Source organism: Amphiura filiformis, chromosome 4 (genome assembly GCF_039555335.1).
Source record: "Amphiura filiformis chromosome 4, Afil_fr2py, whole genome shotgun sequence".
NCBI lineage: Eukaryota > Metazoa > Echinodermata > Ophiuroidea > Amphilepidida > Amphiuridae > Amphiura > Amphiura filiformis.
Window position 1 is genome coordinate 45,293,242 of NC_092631.1, and position 18,319 is coordinate 45,311,560.

General features: G+C 36.6%; 1 protein-coding gene across 1 annotated transcript in view; it reads right to left on the minus strand.

The window, feature by feature from the left end:
- LOC140150213 (uncharacterized) overlaps window positions 1–18,319 on the minus strand; it is a 60,453-nt gene that overhangs the window by 20,305 nt on the left and 21,829 nt on the right. Inside the window, exons 3-19 of the mRNA XM_072172219.1 lie at window positions 17,461–17,890; window positions 15,499–15,640; window positions 14,935–15,054; window positions 14,208–14,330; window positions 13,637–13,747; window positions 12,856–13,014; window positions 12,120–12,251; window positions 10,680–10,805; window positions 9,562–9,669; window positions 8,834–8,959; window positions 8,311–8,580; window positions 6,927–7,532; window positions 5,851–5,898; window positions 5,448–5,591; window positions 3,716–3,835; window positions 2,291–2,407; window positions 940–1,072 (exon numbers count right to left, since the gene is read on the minus strand). Of these exons, the coding sequence (XP_072028320.1) occupies window positions 940–1,072; window positions 2,291–2,407; window positions 3,716–3,835; window positions 5,448–5,591; window positions 5,851–5,898; window positions 6,927–7,532; window positions 8,311–8,580; window positions 8,834–8,959; window positions 9,562–9,669; window positions 10,680–10,805; window positions 12,120–12,251; window positions 12,856–13,014; window positions 13,637–13,747; window positions 14,208–14,330; window positions 14,935–15,054; window positions 15,499–15,640; window positions 17,461–17,890 (3,015 nt within the window). The remainder of the gene's footprint in view (window positions 1–939; window positions 1,073–2,290; window positions 2,408–3,715; window positions 3,836–5,447; window positions 5,592–5,850; window positions 5,899–6,926; window positions 7,533–8,310; window positions 8,581–8,833; window positions 8,960–9,561; window positions 9,670–10,679; window positions 10,806–12,119; window positions 12,252–12,855; window positions 13,015–13,636; window positions 13,748–14,207; window positions 14,331–14,934; window positions 15,055–15,498; window positions 15,641–17,460; window positions 17,891–18,319) is intronic.

The following is an 18,319-nucleotide window of genomic DNA, read 5'->3' on the forward strand; positions in this document are numbered from 1 at the left end:
CTTCTGAATTATGGTTTATTTGTTTTTGAATAAACGTTTTCATAACATTTAAATGTCGGGTTATATAATGGTCATGAAAACGCGTTTAAAATAATATTGTAAAATATTTTATCAACACTTAATTAACATTATGTTTAGGAAGTTTTGCATCAAGTGTTCAACAATGTTTTTTGAATGGTATTAAAACGTTTTTATACCCTTTATATAACCCGACATATAAACGTTTTCTGTAAAACGTTTTCTGTTTGCTGGGTAGGCCTAGCTGCTTTTCTGAATAGTGTGCCTTCTAAGTAACGGGTTTCCTAACTGACGATAACCTCCGTATATAAACTGAGCTCAAAAAGAAACTTATAATTTTTCACAAGGTCATATCTTGAAATCCTGTCCATCAAATTCTACCAAAATTACACACAGGTTTACTTCAATACTCTACTCTTAACGCATGTCAGTAACCAAGCAGTTATCCAACTGACACAACAGCAAAATGCACTGACATGGAACAGCTTCCTGGACCACATTCACAGCCCAGCTCTGTTTCATGAAAAAAAGTGTATGAAAAGCAGAAAGCAGCACCGTTTTATCATCTGTGCAAGGATCTTGTGTGCATTCTCACAGATTTTTTGAGCTGGGTGCCAAATGTTGGGCTGTGAAAGTGGAGGAAGTCCAGGAAGCTGTCCCATGACAGTGCATTTTGCTGTTGTGTCAGTTGGACAACTGCTTGGTTACTGACATGTGTTTTGAGTAGAGTATTAAAGTAATCCTGTGTGTAATTTTGGTTCATTTTGATTGACAGTATTTTAACATATGATCTTGTGATTCACAAGTTGTAAAAAATTTTCTTCACAAATGTAAAAAAAAGTTCCTTTTTGAGCTCAGTTTATTACTTATTAATAATACATAAGAACAAAGAAATACTGGGCTGCATTATTATACATTTACCTTTCAAGCGATCTTCTCTGGTAAAATGCAGGGAAATTTTTGATGTGGTTAGCCTTTTCGCCAGTAGGGATGAGATGTAGGTACTGCTCAATCCAACCTTTGTTGGCAAAAGGATCACGTACTGCAGAAACTTCTGTAAGATTTAAGTCGTGTCCACACGGTCGGACATAAGTCACTTATTACTGGATCTTCAGTTAGTAATTACATAAACATCTATTGGAACATGGCCTTTATAAAAGAAAAACCAGTTTAAAGAATCGATTTCTTCCAATCAAGTATCTGATAACTGTGATTTGTTCCCACCATATTGAAACAAGAGCAAGTAATATATGTTGCTAATGTATAGCCTAATCCTTCATATCACATCATTTTGTTTAAAATTATGTTAAGGGCGACAACGGTGCAAGGCTAAAATATATTCTATTCTATACCATTTTAAGCAATGTTTTATATATGGAGGGTAGCACGAAAGGTCAGGCTATAATGACTTTTTTTGGGGGGGGGGTCAGTCTGGAAAGGACAGAAAGCTTTTTGGCCTAGTTTTTCCAACTTGTGGAGTCGAGTGCGCCATATAAATGAAATTCGTTCATTCATTTATTCATTTCATTTGTTTGTATTTAAATGTTTTGTAAGGTTCGTAAGGCTTTTAGAATCTTAAAGAATTTGCATATTACCAGTGTACTTCGGTTATATATATAAATGCGCTTTTATGAACGCGCACGTGACCACCTCCGCGCTGCCATAACAGCTTATAGACAGTAAGTCTCGAAGTGACCTTCTAATAGCGAGTGGTCATAATAATACATTTGAATGCAAAGGCGGAACAACATGAGACTGCTGTGTGTCAAAATTTTCTATTTTGTTCAACTTTTTTTTGTAAACGTTTCAAATACTTTCAAAATGTTGTTTTTGATAACATGTTACAAATTCGGAATTGCAAAATGTGTAATAATTTTGGAATTGAATTAATACTTAAATTCGATGATATTTATCTACTGAGTTCCTATTCCCTTTCTGCATAGTAGTCAATGCATGAGGATTTGGTCACGCTTGCTGGTCTTGGTATGTCGTGCCCATGGGTCACGTGTGCATTTATAAAAGCGCATTTATAGATATACCGTAAAACCCCGTCTACAAGCATATAGAGTGATACTGATGAAAGCTACATTAGTCCAGGCACCATTATGGAGTTTGAACAAATAAATTACGGATCCAAGCAAACAAGTATTATTTTAAGACCAATCTATTGTATTGGTATATTTACGCTTGCTTCGAATTAATTTAGCTCTCATAAAAAACACTATATATGCTTGTAGACGGGGTTTTACGGTAATCGAAGTACACTGATTACTGTTAGTGCAGTTGTTTTCATCTTCCTCGTCTTTGCAGTCTGGTATTGTGTCGCACACCGCATATTGAGGAATACATAGTGGTGACGATGTGCATTTCCAATAGTCCTCGGGGCAACCTGGATTTTAATATCGAAAATAAAAATTGTTTATGTTTTTGTGACAATAATGTGTATCAGTTAGCTTTGGAACCGTTTTTGCGAGGAAAAAAAAACATCACCAAATTTTAATATGTTAAACACATGCTGTGGGATTGCGATGTAGTCGCAATGACAAGTTAGCATGTGTATACCAATAATGGCGTGAATTGGGTCAATAGTCCAAAGAATCATTAGTCCGATAACATTAAGCCCTAAAGCCTAATCCTATTCTAAATCATAATCCTGATCCTTGACCCTAAACATAACCCTGCTTCTTATCCTAACTTTGACCCTACTAACCCTATCCCTAACCCTCATTACCCTAATCATAACCTATAATGTTCTAAATCATAACTTCAACTCATTTCGGACTAATGGGTTGTTCCCGTTAATTGTGGCGGTCATCATCAAATGAGGACGCACTTCGTCCCCTTGCTAAATAATATTAATTAATCATGTCGAGGGTTCAGAGCCAGAAAGCTCACTAAACTCACTATGACCAGCTCTCACAAAATGAGCATACAGTTGGCTCCTTGCTTTGGTCTTCAGATATCAATATTTCTTCCACATTTTCATTTGTTTTCTATTGAATTTTGTCATGATTTATGGACTGTTTCTTCTATAGTGCCTTGGCGACTTTGTGCTCATCATTTTGTGGGAGCAGGTGATTGTGAGTTGAGGCTTTCTGGCTTTCAACTCTCGATTTACATAACTTGACGCTGTCCCGAGATGCGTGTTTATTTTATGCAACCATAATGGGACTCAATTATGCTCTCTAAATGTACACCGAGTGGAAAGAGTGGAAAAAAAGAGTGAAATGGAAGACAACCCCATAAAGAATGGAAAAATTCACTCTAAAAGGATTGAAAAAAGTAGTCTGTATACTCTCAAAAGAGTGAATATTACCTAAAGAAAATGTACTTTCTTTAATTTTCGAGTGTTTTCCACTCAAAAACTGGTTGTCTTTCGTTCAACTCCTTGAAAGAGTGGAAATTCACTCTTTTACATTTAGAGGGTGTTTGCAGAAAGAAGAAAGAAACTAAGCTCCAGGATAGCCCTACTATAAAAAAGTCCTTTTACCGTCACCTGAGTGAGGAGGTTGATTCCCAGGTGAAATTGGATTTTGGAAGCCATAAAAGCATAGAAGAAAAGGGGACATACGTATAGTGGGAGCTAACCCTCCCCCTCCCTCCCTCCCACACACACCTATTAGGTCAAAGTCCCAATGCCAACATTGTTTAAGGTAGTATAAAAAATGAATATTTGGAACAACAGGGCAAAACTCACTTATATCTTCACAAAATTGCTCGTCCAAACCTTTCCTACAATCCGTGCTTCCATCACATTCAAACTTTGATGCAATGCAGTATGCCTCAAAACGGCATGGTCTATAGCCCAATGGGCACACTGTAATATAGCGATTGACAATATAAAAAAGATAATTATTATAATATCGAAAACGGCAAAATTTATTATATTCAAGTGTAATAGTTAAAATTATATCCTTCATTAATAGATTCATGTTCATTAATTGGTTCAAATTAATGTGTTACATGATCAAAAATAAACACGCTATTCGGTGAGGAAGTGCAGTGCAGAAAGCCGAAAGTAACAACACTTCTGGATATTTACTGTTTAGGGATAGCAGCAGTCCATAAAGCATAAAATTATATTTTAACTCGACATTGACTATGAGATTTATTCTGTCACTGTCGACAGACGACAACACAAACATGACCTAATACGAAACCGAGCTTGAGGGTTAACTTTGCAGTCATGACTTGTGACTAGAGGTAAAATGAGGGAACTAACTTGAGCGATATTCAGCGACTCGTTAAATTACACAGTGACTTCAATGAACTATTTTGAGCTTAAAATTATGCTAAATGGTTTGACTTGACCTACATTTTTGTTGACTTGTCAGTTACGATCCTGCACTTTTGCATGATTTTAGTTGGTTTTATTTTAATAACTATAGTTTTCAGCAGATTACTTCAGTGGTCTGACAATTTGGCGCAGTTTATATCGTATACGGATTCTGATTGGCTAATTGAATCACGTCATCACCACATCGGCACCTCATTCGCTGGTCCGGCTGCGTAGCATCGCGTGACCTAAAGACTGCACAAAAAAGTAAAAGTAACGCAAACGTTGCAAATACCCTTATAGCTTCAGAACTTTTGTTTGTATTCACAATATTTAGACATAAAACGAAGGATGGTGTATCTAGGCGAATTCTTATACCCCATTTGTCCAATTTCGATCAATATTAACCACACAGCGGTGTTTTGAAAGAGAAATACCCGAATTTAAAAGGTTGCAGCTATTTATATTGCAGCTTATTAATTTGAAGCACAGATCCTGGAATTCCAGGTTCTGTGTTTGAAGTCAGCACGAAGATAATGGCGGGCTTTACGTGCTACGATGCTTGCATAATAACCATTGACCTGTAAACTGCAACTTTTAAATTCGGGTATTTTTCTTTAACAGCACTACTGAGTTGTTAATATTGAACGACATTGGACAAATGGGGTATCAAAATGCGCGTAAATGCACCATCCTTCGTTCTATGTCAAAACTTTGTGAATACAATTAATAGCTCTGAAGATGGGCGTATTTATAACAGCTGCGTTACTTTTTGTGCAGTCTTTAGTTCTTTTTACGCGATAATCAGACAGAGCAGACGGACACCGCTGAAGTAATTTGGTGAATAATATATAATCAATCTTTGCCTTGCACGTGAAGTTTACATTACAACTGCTCCATGTATTATTCAATGGTATTTAACATGTTTAATTGGATAGTCAGGAGAAATGTTAATAAAATTCAGGGGAAAATTATGTGGCTCCAACTTTGGCGAGCGAAGCGAGGTGAAAATGGTTGAGCAGTTGAGGGGATCGATACATCTGTTTTCCCGGTCACTGTGTTGTATTGCATCCAATACGTCAATTTTTGTGCATTCTGTTGTTTCTTTGTTTGTTGAGGTGCTGAGGTGTTTGTTTGTTTGTTTTATACTTACATTTTTCTTTAAGCCCACAAATGGACTCATCACTACCGTCGTTACAGTCTGGGTAATTATTACACGTCTGATACCACGGGATCTTCTTATTATCATTCTGGGCACAAGTGAAAAACTCGCCTAATTCTTCTGGTTCGGTAATGTCTAAAAAATATGGTATATAGACATATCATTCGCTCTACATCTACATCCAACTTGTTTATGAAGGTAAATAGATAATTACTATTCTTACCTAAATCTAATTTTCATTGTAATTCATTCGCTATCGAATCTTTGCCAGAGTATAAATTATGGTAGATTTTTTCTTCGTTGAATAAAATTCGTACTTAAAATTTCACTTTATAAAAGAAAGGTTTGTGAATTAGTTGTTAGTTAGTACTGGTGTTTGCTATGTTATTCTTACCATAAACAGATACTGTACGTCTCATCCGCCGTTTCCCAACCAAGTGATCTAAGTATAACAAGACCATTAAATTTGTTAATTATTTTTTCTTTGTTTCTTTGTAGCTATAGAAAACATGTAAGAAAAGAAATACCGTCTTTGGACATGCAGCACATGCTGGGTATATTCATTCAATTAAAGAGAATTGGGGATATGGTTAGACTAATGGGTTTGGCGTAAGTCTTTAGCAAGAATTAATTCAGTGTTCGTCAGACGCATTTAAGGCTCCGTAACCCACCGAAAGACGTACAAATTATTAGGTATTTTGGGAAACTTCGTGTATATCTTCAATACGAAAGGCCAAAATTTCATATGATGGTCGGCTTTTCCTCCCAGCCACATACACCTTAAGTAAATATCGGGAATTTCAAGAAATCAAAATTATTTGACATCAAATGGACATTCTCTGTATTCAGAATGCAATTTAATGTGCCTGATGTGCTCTCAGGTCCCACAAAAATAAATACTGTGCAAAGGTGGGTGACCGAGCCCTTAACTGATGATAGTTTTTTAGGCATGGTTGTTTCGCTTGCCTCTAATTTCAGAGTGGGTGTTTTCAAAATGCAATCAATCCACTTTTAGTCAAAATCAAACCTGGTATATAACACTCAATTATAGGGAAAATTGACATGTAATCTATCCCATATCTTTAATCCAAAACTCACTCAGGTCCCCTTATCGCAGGTCAAGTGAATCGGCCTTACTTTTTCAAACTCACTCAGTCGCCATGCCCTGAAATCGCGTTGCACTGGAAGTGCAAATCTCACTTAATTTATGTCGGTGATTTTCTCAAAGTGGACTGGGTGAGTTTTGAAAACAATTTGTCCTTTATAATCATTTTGGTATAATATAATATTTTAACCGACACAACTAGCCAATGCTTTTAAAAAAGCCAGACATTTAGACAAGTATTATAACACAAACAATATAGGCCTCATGTTTGTCTTTGTAAAAATGGAGAAGGGGAGAAAACACTTCTTCTCTGGTGCAATAGCGCCATTGTTAAGCGCACTCCTATTCACCCACCCACTACTCACCAATTTCATATTGTGCCGATCGTCTCTCTTTACCGTTTCTTGTCGTTGGTGCGCTCTCTGATTTTATGTCGCTTTTCATGCTTCTTGTCTTTCTTTCTTCAATCTTATTGCTGCTTTCTACATCTGATTTAGTGTGTCTTGTATCAGCGTGTTCTTCTGATGTAGCACGTCTTCGTCGTCGGCCTGTTGCCGGGGCACCTCCTCCTCCTCCACCACCTCCTCCTCCTCCTCCTCCTCCTCCTCCACCTCCTCCTCCTCCTCCTTGTCCTGCGCCATCATCCAGTATCCCAGTACAAGACACGCCAACATCCATACTATGGTCTCCTTGTCCCTCTCTTCCTACTAAGATACAATCAAACAAGTTGTCTTCCTCACCCGAACAATCAATATGTGATAAGTACACTTGTCCTGATCCTGAGCCAAAATGGGTAGCGTCAGAATAGACCGCGGTAGATGATCGAAAGCCAAGATGGCGGCATACAGCATTACCATCTTCCATAGTCCAGTTAGCGTCATTTATAGAAGCGTATTCGCCATCGATAAGGATTTCAACCCGTCCTTCAGAAGAGCTTCCGCCATCAGAAAGCTGTAATGTTTGTTCGTCAACTATTTAAAACAGAGGGAAGTTAATACATGTTATAAGATTAATGTACATTGCACATAATTCCAGTAGTTATAATTTCTCATGCAAAAAGTGCCTTATTTCGAAAAAATTCTTGTATTGCCTCTCTATCATCTCCCCAATATCACTGTGCCTTTATTGTATAGACTTAAGATTTTGTATTTTGATATGATTTTGAAGCAGATTGATTGATTGATCGATTGATTTATTGATTGATCGATCGATCGATAGATAGATAGATTGATTGAAGTAAATCTAAAGTCTGCACAAAAAGTAATGCAGCTGTTATAAATACGCCTATAGATTCGGAATTGATAATTGTTTTCACAACATTTAAACAAAGAAAGAAGGATGATTTATTTACGCGCATTTTGATACCCCATAATGTCAAATGTTGTTCAAAATCAACAACACAGTAGTGCTTTTAAAGTAAAGTACCCGAATTAAAAAGTTGTAGTTTACAGTGATCAATGGTTATTATACAAGCATTATGGCACGTATAACCCTCCATTATCTTCGCGCTGACTTCAAATCAATACAAATAAATGCAACCTTTAAATTCGGATATGTTTCTTTCAAAACAATGCTGTGTTGTTAATATTGGACAAAATTGGACAAATAGGGTATCAAAATGTAAATAAATGTAAATAAATCATCCGTCCTTTTATGTTAAAATACTATGAAAACAACTATAAGTTTTGAAGCTATAGGCCTATTTATAACAGCTGCGTTACTTCTTGTGCAGACATTATATTTGATTACCTGAAAAACACGTGTCCTGTTTTTCTTGAACATTACAATACATCCAATCATCTATTCCTACTGCTCCTTCTTTAAAACACCAAGGTTTGTTTCTTTCACCACCTGGGTTTCTGCAAAATGAATGCCGCCCCAGGAGTGGATATGTATCCTCGGTGAAACCAAAGCTGTTTGGCAGAGACGTCCATTTAACACAAGGAGTATCATCTCGTGTTTTGGAGACCTTCCCTTTATAGTCCGACCCATCTTCACGTATGTAACACTCGGTGAATACTGCAGTTACAAAATATTGGTGAAATTTAATACATAATTACTTTTTAAGTATTAAAATAGTAGGTATTAGTTCCAAATAAGGCAAACAAAAAGAGACCAAGATCATCGTATGAACACATATCTTGCTCAATGTATAGCTATTGTGTTTTCCTTAACATGATTAACTTTGAGTATAGAATAAAAAACTAATATTGCCACGAATCTACAGAAAGATGATTCAGTTCAAATTGACATGATAGCTTTGGTAACTTACAATCCAGACAGGTCTCCGGAAAACCAGTATCAGGATCAAAACAGTCCATATTCCCATCACACTCATACAAGGTGGCTGGTGATACTTTATATCCTTCTTCGCCACTCGAGCATTGAACAAACTTTCCTGTATTAAATGAAACCATGCGATCTAACATGACAATACATACATGGACATACAAGTACAAGAAAAGTTCAAAAAAAGATACAAGATTATAAACATAAATGATCAGAAAAAATCCAATACTGAATATGTTGAAGGTAAAGACAGAAGTTATTTTGCAATTTTTTATGTCAATTTTGAAATTTAATGATTGTTTACTTTGCAAAATTGATTTTAAATGTTTTAAATAAAATGTTCTCTTTAGTTCTGTGAGTATATTCAACAACAAGCCAAAAAATCATACCAACTCAATTTTTCGAGAAACGAATGCATCTATTTAAAAAAGTATATATGTGATGTGATCAAGCAAAATCAGTCGGAACGCGGAAATATTGATTTTGAGATATAGCCAAACAAAAGAAACATTTCCTTTTGTTTCCTCTTGTTTTGGAAACTCTTTTAATTGCTGATATCTTTGGAACTGGTTGTTCAATTTCAATGGGGTTTTCTGGAAAATGCACAGCTTTGTAAATGTTTTTTACTATCCTGTAAGAAACTGAAAATTTAATATCTCCGAGTTCCGACTGATTTTGATTGATCGCTTCACATTATGTAATATACTCCACCTGTTTGCATTTCGTTGTTGCTTACGATAGACTGCTTCCCACTGGAACAACTCACAGTTTGAACGATGGTTGTCAAATCTACAATGCGACCTTCAGTTACAATGCATTCTGTGACGTAAAACGATAGAAAATGAGAAGTGTGATTAACTAACCACTACGATATGCCTACATTGTGTCTTAAATATCAAGGTATGACTTGCTGAACCTAAGCTTAAACACTCAGAAGGCTAATCTCCGAAGGTCCCAGGTTCAAATCCTGGATGGTCAGTGAAATTTGTTCACTAGCTGTCATTTATGTATGTGAAGACTTGTGTTAAAAAACCTTTCTCAGACGCAGAAGACTAGTAACACGCTGGCTATTGTTATAGAATGCTCACTCAGTCATTTAATTAGGCAATGCACCGATCTAATAGAGGCCCTGCTAGCTTGTATCGATTGGCCCCAAACAAAGGATTTGAACAGGTGTCCTTTACCGAAATCATGGCGCAGTGCTGTCCATTCAATCAAATGCTGTCATCAACCTATTTGATCGTAGTGCATTTGTTAAACCCTCCAAAAAGAGCTCATGGGCGAAGTTCAGGTCTGAGAAAATCAAAAATCTTACCGTGAAAGACACCATTTCCTGCCTAATTTTAACAAGAGGATCCAAGCACTGTGGTTTTATCTGACATTACTATTTGACCGAGAAAATTACTTTCTAAGCAAAAATGTGCAACTATGAATTGTGTTTATATCAACATGTATCGATCGACTTTTAGCACGACTATGCATAACAATGGAGGATGGTCAGTGAGCATTCCGAGTGTCAAGATATCGATAACGCACACTTCGTCACAACTTATAATATAAATTTTATATAAGTATGTATACATAACAGTGGCGTAGCGTGGGTCATCACATTTTGGGGGGGGGGGGCACCGACCATGATTAGGGGGCACCGGGTCTGATGGGGGGCACAAGCCGTTTTTCTCCCCGTGCCCCTATGATGCTACGCCACTGGTATATAAACAACCATTCATATCGTATACTATTTACGATCTACGAAAATTCTTATGTAGAAAGAGGGAAGAAATATTTTGTTACCTTCATAAGTAAATTAGGAATGAACAAGTACTCACCACATGGTTCCATCTCATCACTAAAATCATCGCAATCTGGTCGAATATTGCAGACTCCAGGCTTGGGTATACATTGCCAACCATTACTACAACTGAACTGATTTTCAGTGCATCTGGCGGCAGAAACTGGTTACAAAAGATAAAATATGTGTAACATATTATTATATGATTAGACAGTGTGGCCTTTGCGTGACTGTGATATACCACATCCGAGACTAATGGCAACAGTTTTGTTGATGATATCTTCGGAAATGCACCGATATGGAGCTTCTAATTTCAATGTATTAATTAGAAAAATATCTTGATTACATGGTTATCATTATTAACAAAATCATAGACGTATCAGGTTGTATCAATGTCAGTAATTCCATTAGTAATCACATTTACAAGGAATATTTACGTGCTTTTTTGCATGAATGCTTGAAAGGAACATTATGTTATTATTTTCCAAATATATCGGGTCGCCTCCCTTTAAATTTCCTATTAAGCCGTTTGAAATTAGATCAGAACACAGTTCTGAAAAGCCCAGAAAAGTCAGATGAAAGAAACATGCTTGTTTTGGGTTGACCATTTTTTCAATTACATAACAAATAGATTTATTACCACACCCAGAACGGTGCCAAATATGGAACGTAAAAGTAAAGCTAAGTATAAAAGAAAATGGACTTTAGGGGGCCGTTAAAAGTAGTAAACATACCTTGTAATTAATGTATCTTTTCTTTGCTTTAATATATTAAAGTAAGGTCTTTTTTTTTTTTTTTTTTACGGGCACATTGAGGTATCTTTTCTTGTACGCATCACATTCTATCAGAGAGACATCGTATTAGTAATTATAGGATCATCACAAAGGGCAATGAATTAGAATAAAGTTTAAGAATATTAACCATATCCATTAACATTAAACTAACCAGAAAGATATGTCCCACAGTAAAGGATAGGGCACATTTACTGAATACATGTGCATACCTTATGGGTTTCCTAGTCCAACCGTGGAGGCAATAATGATAGCTCAGTGTAAGCATTATTATGCTATACTAAGTTTCATACCTTTGGCACTCTCCTGGACTGATTAGGCCAAATAAAATAAATAAAATTTATATCGTCCCCACCCTCAGCGCTTTTTTGAGATATTCAAATATTTTTGGTATTTTTCTTCTTTGATCCCTTACTTTGACAAAAGACAAAATGAGTTTTTAAGTTTAAGAAGCTTAGGGTGGCTTTTGGGAAATAACAAAATATTAGGGGCCTCCCTATTTGCAGTTGACAAACACTTTACAACTGCAATTTTACACAGAAATGAATGGTAAAAAAACCATAATAACAAATAATAAGGACCTCCCTCATTGATATTTTTGAAGTTCGGACGATATACATAATTGTTGTTTTTTTACTTAGCCTTATTAAACATGATTGGGAGCATATTTTGGTAAGAGTTCATACCTCCACATTCTTCTGCTGATTCATCCGCTGCGTTCCAGCAATCTGCGTCACCGTCGCATACATACGATTCGGGGTAGCAGGTGCCATTGCCACAGTTGAAGTATGAATCGCCTTCATTACATATTGATATACCTTACAAGGATAAAATATATTATGGCATATAAAAACACTGTGCTTGTCGCATACATACGATTCGGGATAGTAGGTGCCATTGCCACAGTTGAAGTATGAATCGCCTTCATTACATATTGATGTACCTTACAAGGATAAAATATATTATGGCATATAAAAAACTGTGCTTGGTCTTAAATAGAGGGGCACATTTTAGTCTAAGTACGACGACCTTTACAAGAATGCAACATTGTCAAATATTTGGGCTGAAAGATGTTTTGTTTGGATTATATTGGCCGAAATGTGTGTAATTTGTGTAAACTCTTGTATTAATCACACAATATGATATGTGCCCTTGAGAATCACACGCTTGCTCTCGAGTTGTAACTACCGCATTTAACTCCACAGGAAAAGAATAGGGTCAAGGGCATTCAACCTAAGTGAGTGAACAGCATGTGATAAAATCGGACCATTCCCCTTTAAGATTGGATATTAAATTAGAACAAATAAATTTGAAAATGATCAACTTTTCACCATATCGAATTTATGGTAACATTCATAACTTTAACAAGTAGGCCTACTACATTTATCTCGCTGAAGCCCTGCCTTGAAGTGTGTTTCTTACCGACATCAATAGTTTCATAGTCTTGGGCTGCCATGCACGAAGCATCTGTTTCATCAGAGCCGTCATTACAGTCATTATATTTGTCACATACCAAGGATTTGTGAATACATTCCTCCGAATAAGTGCAAAGGAATCCATCGCTACAGTCATCAGCTTCGGCTGTGCCAAGAAAGAAAATGATTAATATACATATAACAATTATTTTTGGCACTTAATTATGTATATAACATTCCAACTACATTGCCTACTAGCAGCATTATATCATGTCAATCAGGCAAAAACTCAATGGCAATACTGTCTTGTGATTTGCTCATTTTGTGGAAGAAAATCAACATTTTCGGTAACTTGATAATAACTGGTGAACACGCAATCATTCTTACCATTTTAAACACACTTTTTCATGTTTTAATGTAGCTATAATACTACCTAGAAAAAGCCAAATCGGCATTGGAAGTTTGCAATGCATTGTGGGACAGTTTTTGCAGTTTTGTGACACTTTGCCCTCTGACCTATTGGGAAAATTCAGAAAAATTGTTTTTTGTGCGTACAAAATATAATCTAAAATGTTTTGCAAGAATGAAAACAAACCCAAAAAAATTATCATTTAATAAATAATTATTTAGATATATTTAATGACAACATTATGACAATAATAAATTAATTAATAATAATTACAGCAATTTCCCCGATATGTCAGAGGTCAAAGTGTCCCAAAACTGCCACCAAAAACCGGAAGTTACAATGGCGATTGGGCTTATTGATCAGTACACGCTTTACTTACGACAACCTTCTTCGTCACTAATATCCAAACAATCCTGAGAGCCATCGCATCGGTCGGATCGTAGAATACACCCACCAAGTTGACGACATTTCCATTCAGACGGTTTGCACTCTATTAATTTAAATGAATTGTGTGGAATTCAGAAAATTGTGTATTTGTAAGAATGTGCAAGATTTTTGCTAATTCCATTAATGTATATTGAAGGTTAGATTTATATTCCTCATTCGAAGAAAGTCTGGTGACATTGACAAAGAATTACCGTTTGCTCAACTATGAAGCCATTATAGATCTGCAATTTGTCTTTTGTGGTACAAGAGGAGATTCAATGCAAAGTAGCATTGAAGCAACTATATTTATGGGCAAGTATAAAGGGAGGAACATCGCTGTCTTTTATTGTAAAATATTGTCAACTTCATAACGACTGTTTACATGATTTAGGACAACAATATCTAAAAGAACACTGCATAATCCCAATAATTATATTTCACTAAAGGATGGCGAAAGAGTCTATACCCTCATTTGGTTTAGTAGTCCTTGGTCCAAATTGATGTAACAATAATTGCACACTTACCGCAATCAAATTCATCATAACCGTAATAGCAATCATGGGAACGGTCACAAACTAGAGCTTGAGCTATACAATAACCATCAGGTCCGCCCATCTCGCATCGAAATTGTTCTGAACCACAGTCACCTTATTGTTTACATATTAAAAGTGACAAACAAAACTTCATGTCAGTTTTTTATCATCATTATATCAATATTTCATTAAGTTTCAAAACATAGTGACGATTTGTTGCCAAGACGCTATTATTTTATTTTATCGTGCGTCATGAGCATGTACCCGGGGTTTGCATCGGCTTTTATTGGACATTCGCCCCCCCGACATCCCCCGCCGGGTATTGCTCAAGAATTACGTCCGGGGGTCCGCGTTTTGGCCGGTTGTTAGCCCGGTGTTTGAACTTTAAAACCCAAAATCCCCGGCCCACGACCCGGCCATCCCCGAATATACAGGGGCCGGGGTTGCATTTGATATGTATATAACCATAAGGCATACAGCATAAAGCTTGATTTTTTTAAAACATAATTCGTATTCATGTAATCAGACCATAAAACTTCTTGCATATTATATACTTGTCCGTATCAACCACCGAGCACTAACTAAGAGCTAAGTAACTCCAGGAGGAAGTGTTGGCCAGTATTACTACCAAAGTATTCTGCTGTTACCAAGTACCAGGACGCAGACGCGAACTAGCCGTGTCTAGACCTGACTTTTATTTTACCACAAAATTACTCACCATAGACACATTGCTGTTCGTCACTTCCATCTCTACAGTGATCAATGCCATCACAAAGTAGGTAAGTTTTGATGCAAAGTTCGCCATTATTACATGCAAAGTCACCCTCTATACATGGGGCTGAAAAAAAAGTACAGAAACTAACAAACAACTAAATTATAAACTGACATACACTTTACAGATTTTAGCTTCTGTTAGCTTTGTCATTTGTATCATTTTAGTTGCTATTTTGGCGGCCATCTTGGTTTTGAATAAAGGGTCACGTCATCAAAATAACATTAAATATGAATTCTTTGTTCCTGAAAACATGGGCATAGACACCAGAACTATGTCTCTACATGCCTTTTAGGCATGCCTTCACCGGAATCGATAATTTACCAGACAAGCAGATCCTGGTATACCTCTATGTGTAAGGATTCCAAAAAGCATTGTCTCCAAAAAATGCCCACAAGGGTGCATGGTTTAAATTTTTGGACCGTGGTCTAATAATACAGTTCAAGAAAAATTAATTATTTTATGCAAAAATTAAATTCTCAAACTATCAACTTAAACAACTACACTCACCATAATACGGTAACGGCTGTTGGTCGTCGATGAATAATACTTCACGATGTTTGGAAAATAAAATAGCTGATCGTCGAACTTTGTTTGCATTGCACACTGTCACTGCGGGAAAAGGCAGGGATGAGTCGGACACTATGGAAAGCTGTTGAAAAAGCAAAATATAAAATAGAATTGTCATATTGTAAGGTAAGATTGGGAGTGTGGCTCATAATTATTGCACAACCCTGACGTTATTGCCTATGAGAAGATAGATAGACACCTCAATGGCGGCATTTTGGTGGCCCATGGTCATGTATGTAATAGCCAGTTGATGGTAATATCGCATTCATTTAAGGGTACTTGCCCATGAGTTTCATTCAGGGGCGTGTTTGAAAAACGGCACAGCGCATTAGTAAAAAGAATAAAAAATACTAAAATTTTCACCGGGGTTCGAACCACTGCCAATTGCACTATGAATGCTAAAGATGCCTATTCTGTGCCACGGTGACTGTGGTTAACATTCGGCGATTTTCAAAGATATACATATCAACACGTTTCTAGTGTATTGAAAATCAGAGTTTGGTAGGAATACGGTCATATAAAGACATATGACTCTACTTGTCTGTTTGTTTTTCATTTAATACAAATTAATTTTGATGAATTGAACTGGTACGACTCTTAGCACTCGTGATAAACGACGATTAATTTAGTAATAATAAAATGAAAACGCTGGGTCATTCACGACGTCATTTGTAATTTATGTCAAAACCTGGGGAGGACCACACACATCCGTGCTGCATGTATACGTGCGCAATCGATACTCAATGATCCAGACAATAGCGTTTGACTATACCGCCCTGCTTGACACATCTTGTCACTTGCGGGAAGATATACTATAGGCCTACCCTAATAGCTTACAATAGATACCCCACCGTAAATAGCTCTGTTCATTACCTCGCTGTGCTAGTTCATACGCGTAGTGTACGCACTTTTGAACCATATTTTGTTCAAAAATGATAGGAAGGGACTGTTTTCAGCTAAAATGTTGGTTATCAGCAGATGCTTAATGATACCGGGAAGTGTTGCAGAAAGCTAAGCGTACTCTTTATTTATTCAAAATATCACATATCAATGAATTTAAATTTGAAATCCAAAAAGGAAATGTCAGGTCAAAATTCTCACCTTAGAATTATTGTGAAATAAAATCAAACCAAATTTAGGCTCCGCAAACAACGTCCAATTATTCCCATTGGTGTTTGCTACACGTGCATATAATAAATTATGATTTGGGGCTAATTTGAGAAGAGTTAATGCCTCGAGTTTCAAAATACACCGAGTGATGTTTTTTGATCAAAAACATCGACAATTCAAGACTCTGTAAAAACAAATCAAGAATTTTCTAGGATAATTGCAACTAAGTATAATGAAAGTTATGATCTAAGCTACCAGATGCATCATTAATTTCCTGACTATGATATTTAGTTGTGGGAAAAGATTACTTTACTGTTTTGGCGGGATTATTTCCCGCCAAAAATTTCAACCAAAAAGAGCATGTAGCCTTAATCAGTGTATGTGTATAAATGATGTAATACGCTATACTCTGTTTTTTATGAGACTGTCAACATTTGATGATCTAATTCCTCAGGCGAAGGTCACTTTTGAGCTACTCCTTGTACATGACTGCACAACTTTCTCTGAGGTAACTCATCGTCTCATCTGCGTCATGTACTATCTAGGGCTATTACAACAACCTGTTCATGTGGTTAATACCACCTCAGTGACATGGAGAAAATCTCAGGGAACTCAAATTGTGTGAAGTGAAAGTACAAACAACAGTTTCAGTTAGTAATGTAATGGGGCTTACTTTTCAAGAGCAATATCTATGATAATTTGACAAAATTGAGATAGTTATACCGAAAGGTTTGTTTATTTTGACAATAAACATGAAATTATTTAAATTTGTTTTCGATGCATTATTCCTACCTCAGTTGATACGTTATACTCTAGAAAATTGGTAATAAGTGAATAAAACTGCCATCCACACACACAAAGAGCCCCTAAAAATATCAAACTCCAAACTATTCGTCCAAGTATTGTGGTTGCGTTATAAATATTTGGAAGTCCATGAGCTGTCGAGTAGTTACGTGAGAAATCTCCTACAACATTATCCAGTTCCTTTATAGGATTTGAGTTATGTGATTGTTGGCTAGGCGGATGGCTAGGTTGCTGGTATTGAGTTGTTGGTGTTGACTGTGGCTGTGGCTGGAATCTACTGGGATCGAAGGGATCATTGTATGGATCCCTTGGGCGGTAGTCGACTGAATCTGGAAAACTGCGATGTGAGGTTGCTGGAGAATGGCTGTATTGTGATGGAGTATTTAGATGAGACATGGGCAATCTCTCTGGAATCGGCCTTTATGTAACAAAACAAACAAAGGTTGCGTTATTTTTGTATTAGATAACAAGCTCTGAGATTAGTTTCTCTTTTGTTTAGAAACCAAAAATCAGGGGATTAAAACAGGAACGGATCTTCTCTGCAATCATAACACCCAAAGCGAAATTTATACTACATCGAAAAGCGATAGCGAGGGTCTTTAGCCAATGGTGTAGGGCGCCTTTTTTGCGTTGGGAAAAGCGTCACTACCTCATCGTCAAAATACCAAACGCTTCTCAGCAATGGCGTACTATTTGCTGTAGATGTGACGTAATAATCAGATAGTATACAAATATTTACTGCTCATGAGGGATCTGGTGGAATCTATTGTCCCCGAGGTGAACTGGAGACCGTGAGCCTACTATTATCGCGAGGCCGCCAGAGGCCACCCAAGGGCACCAATAGATT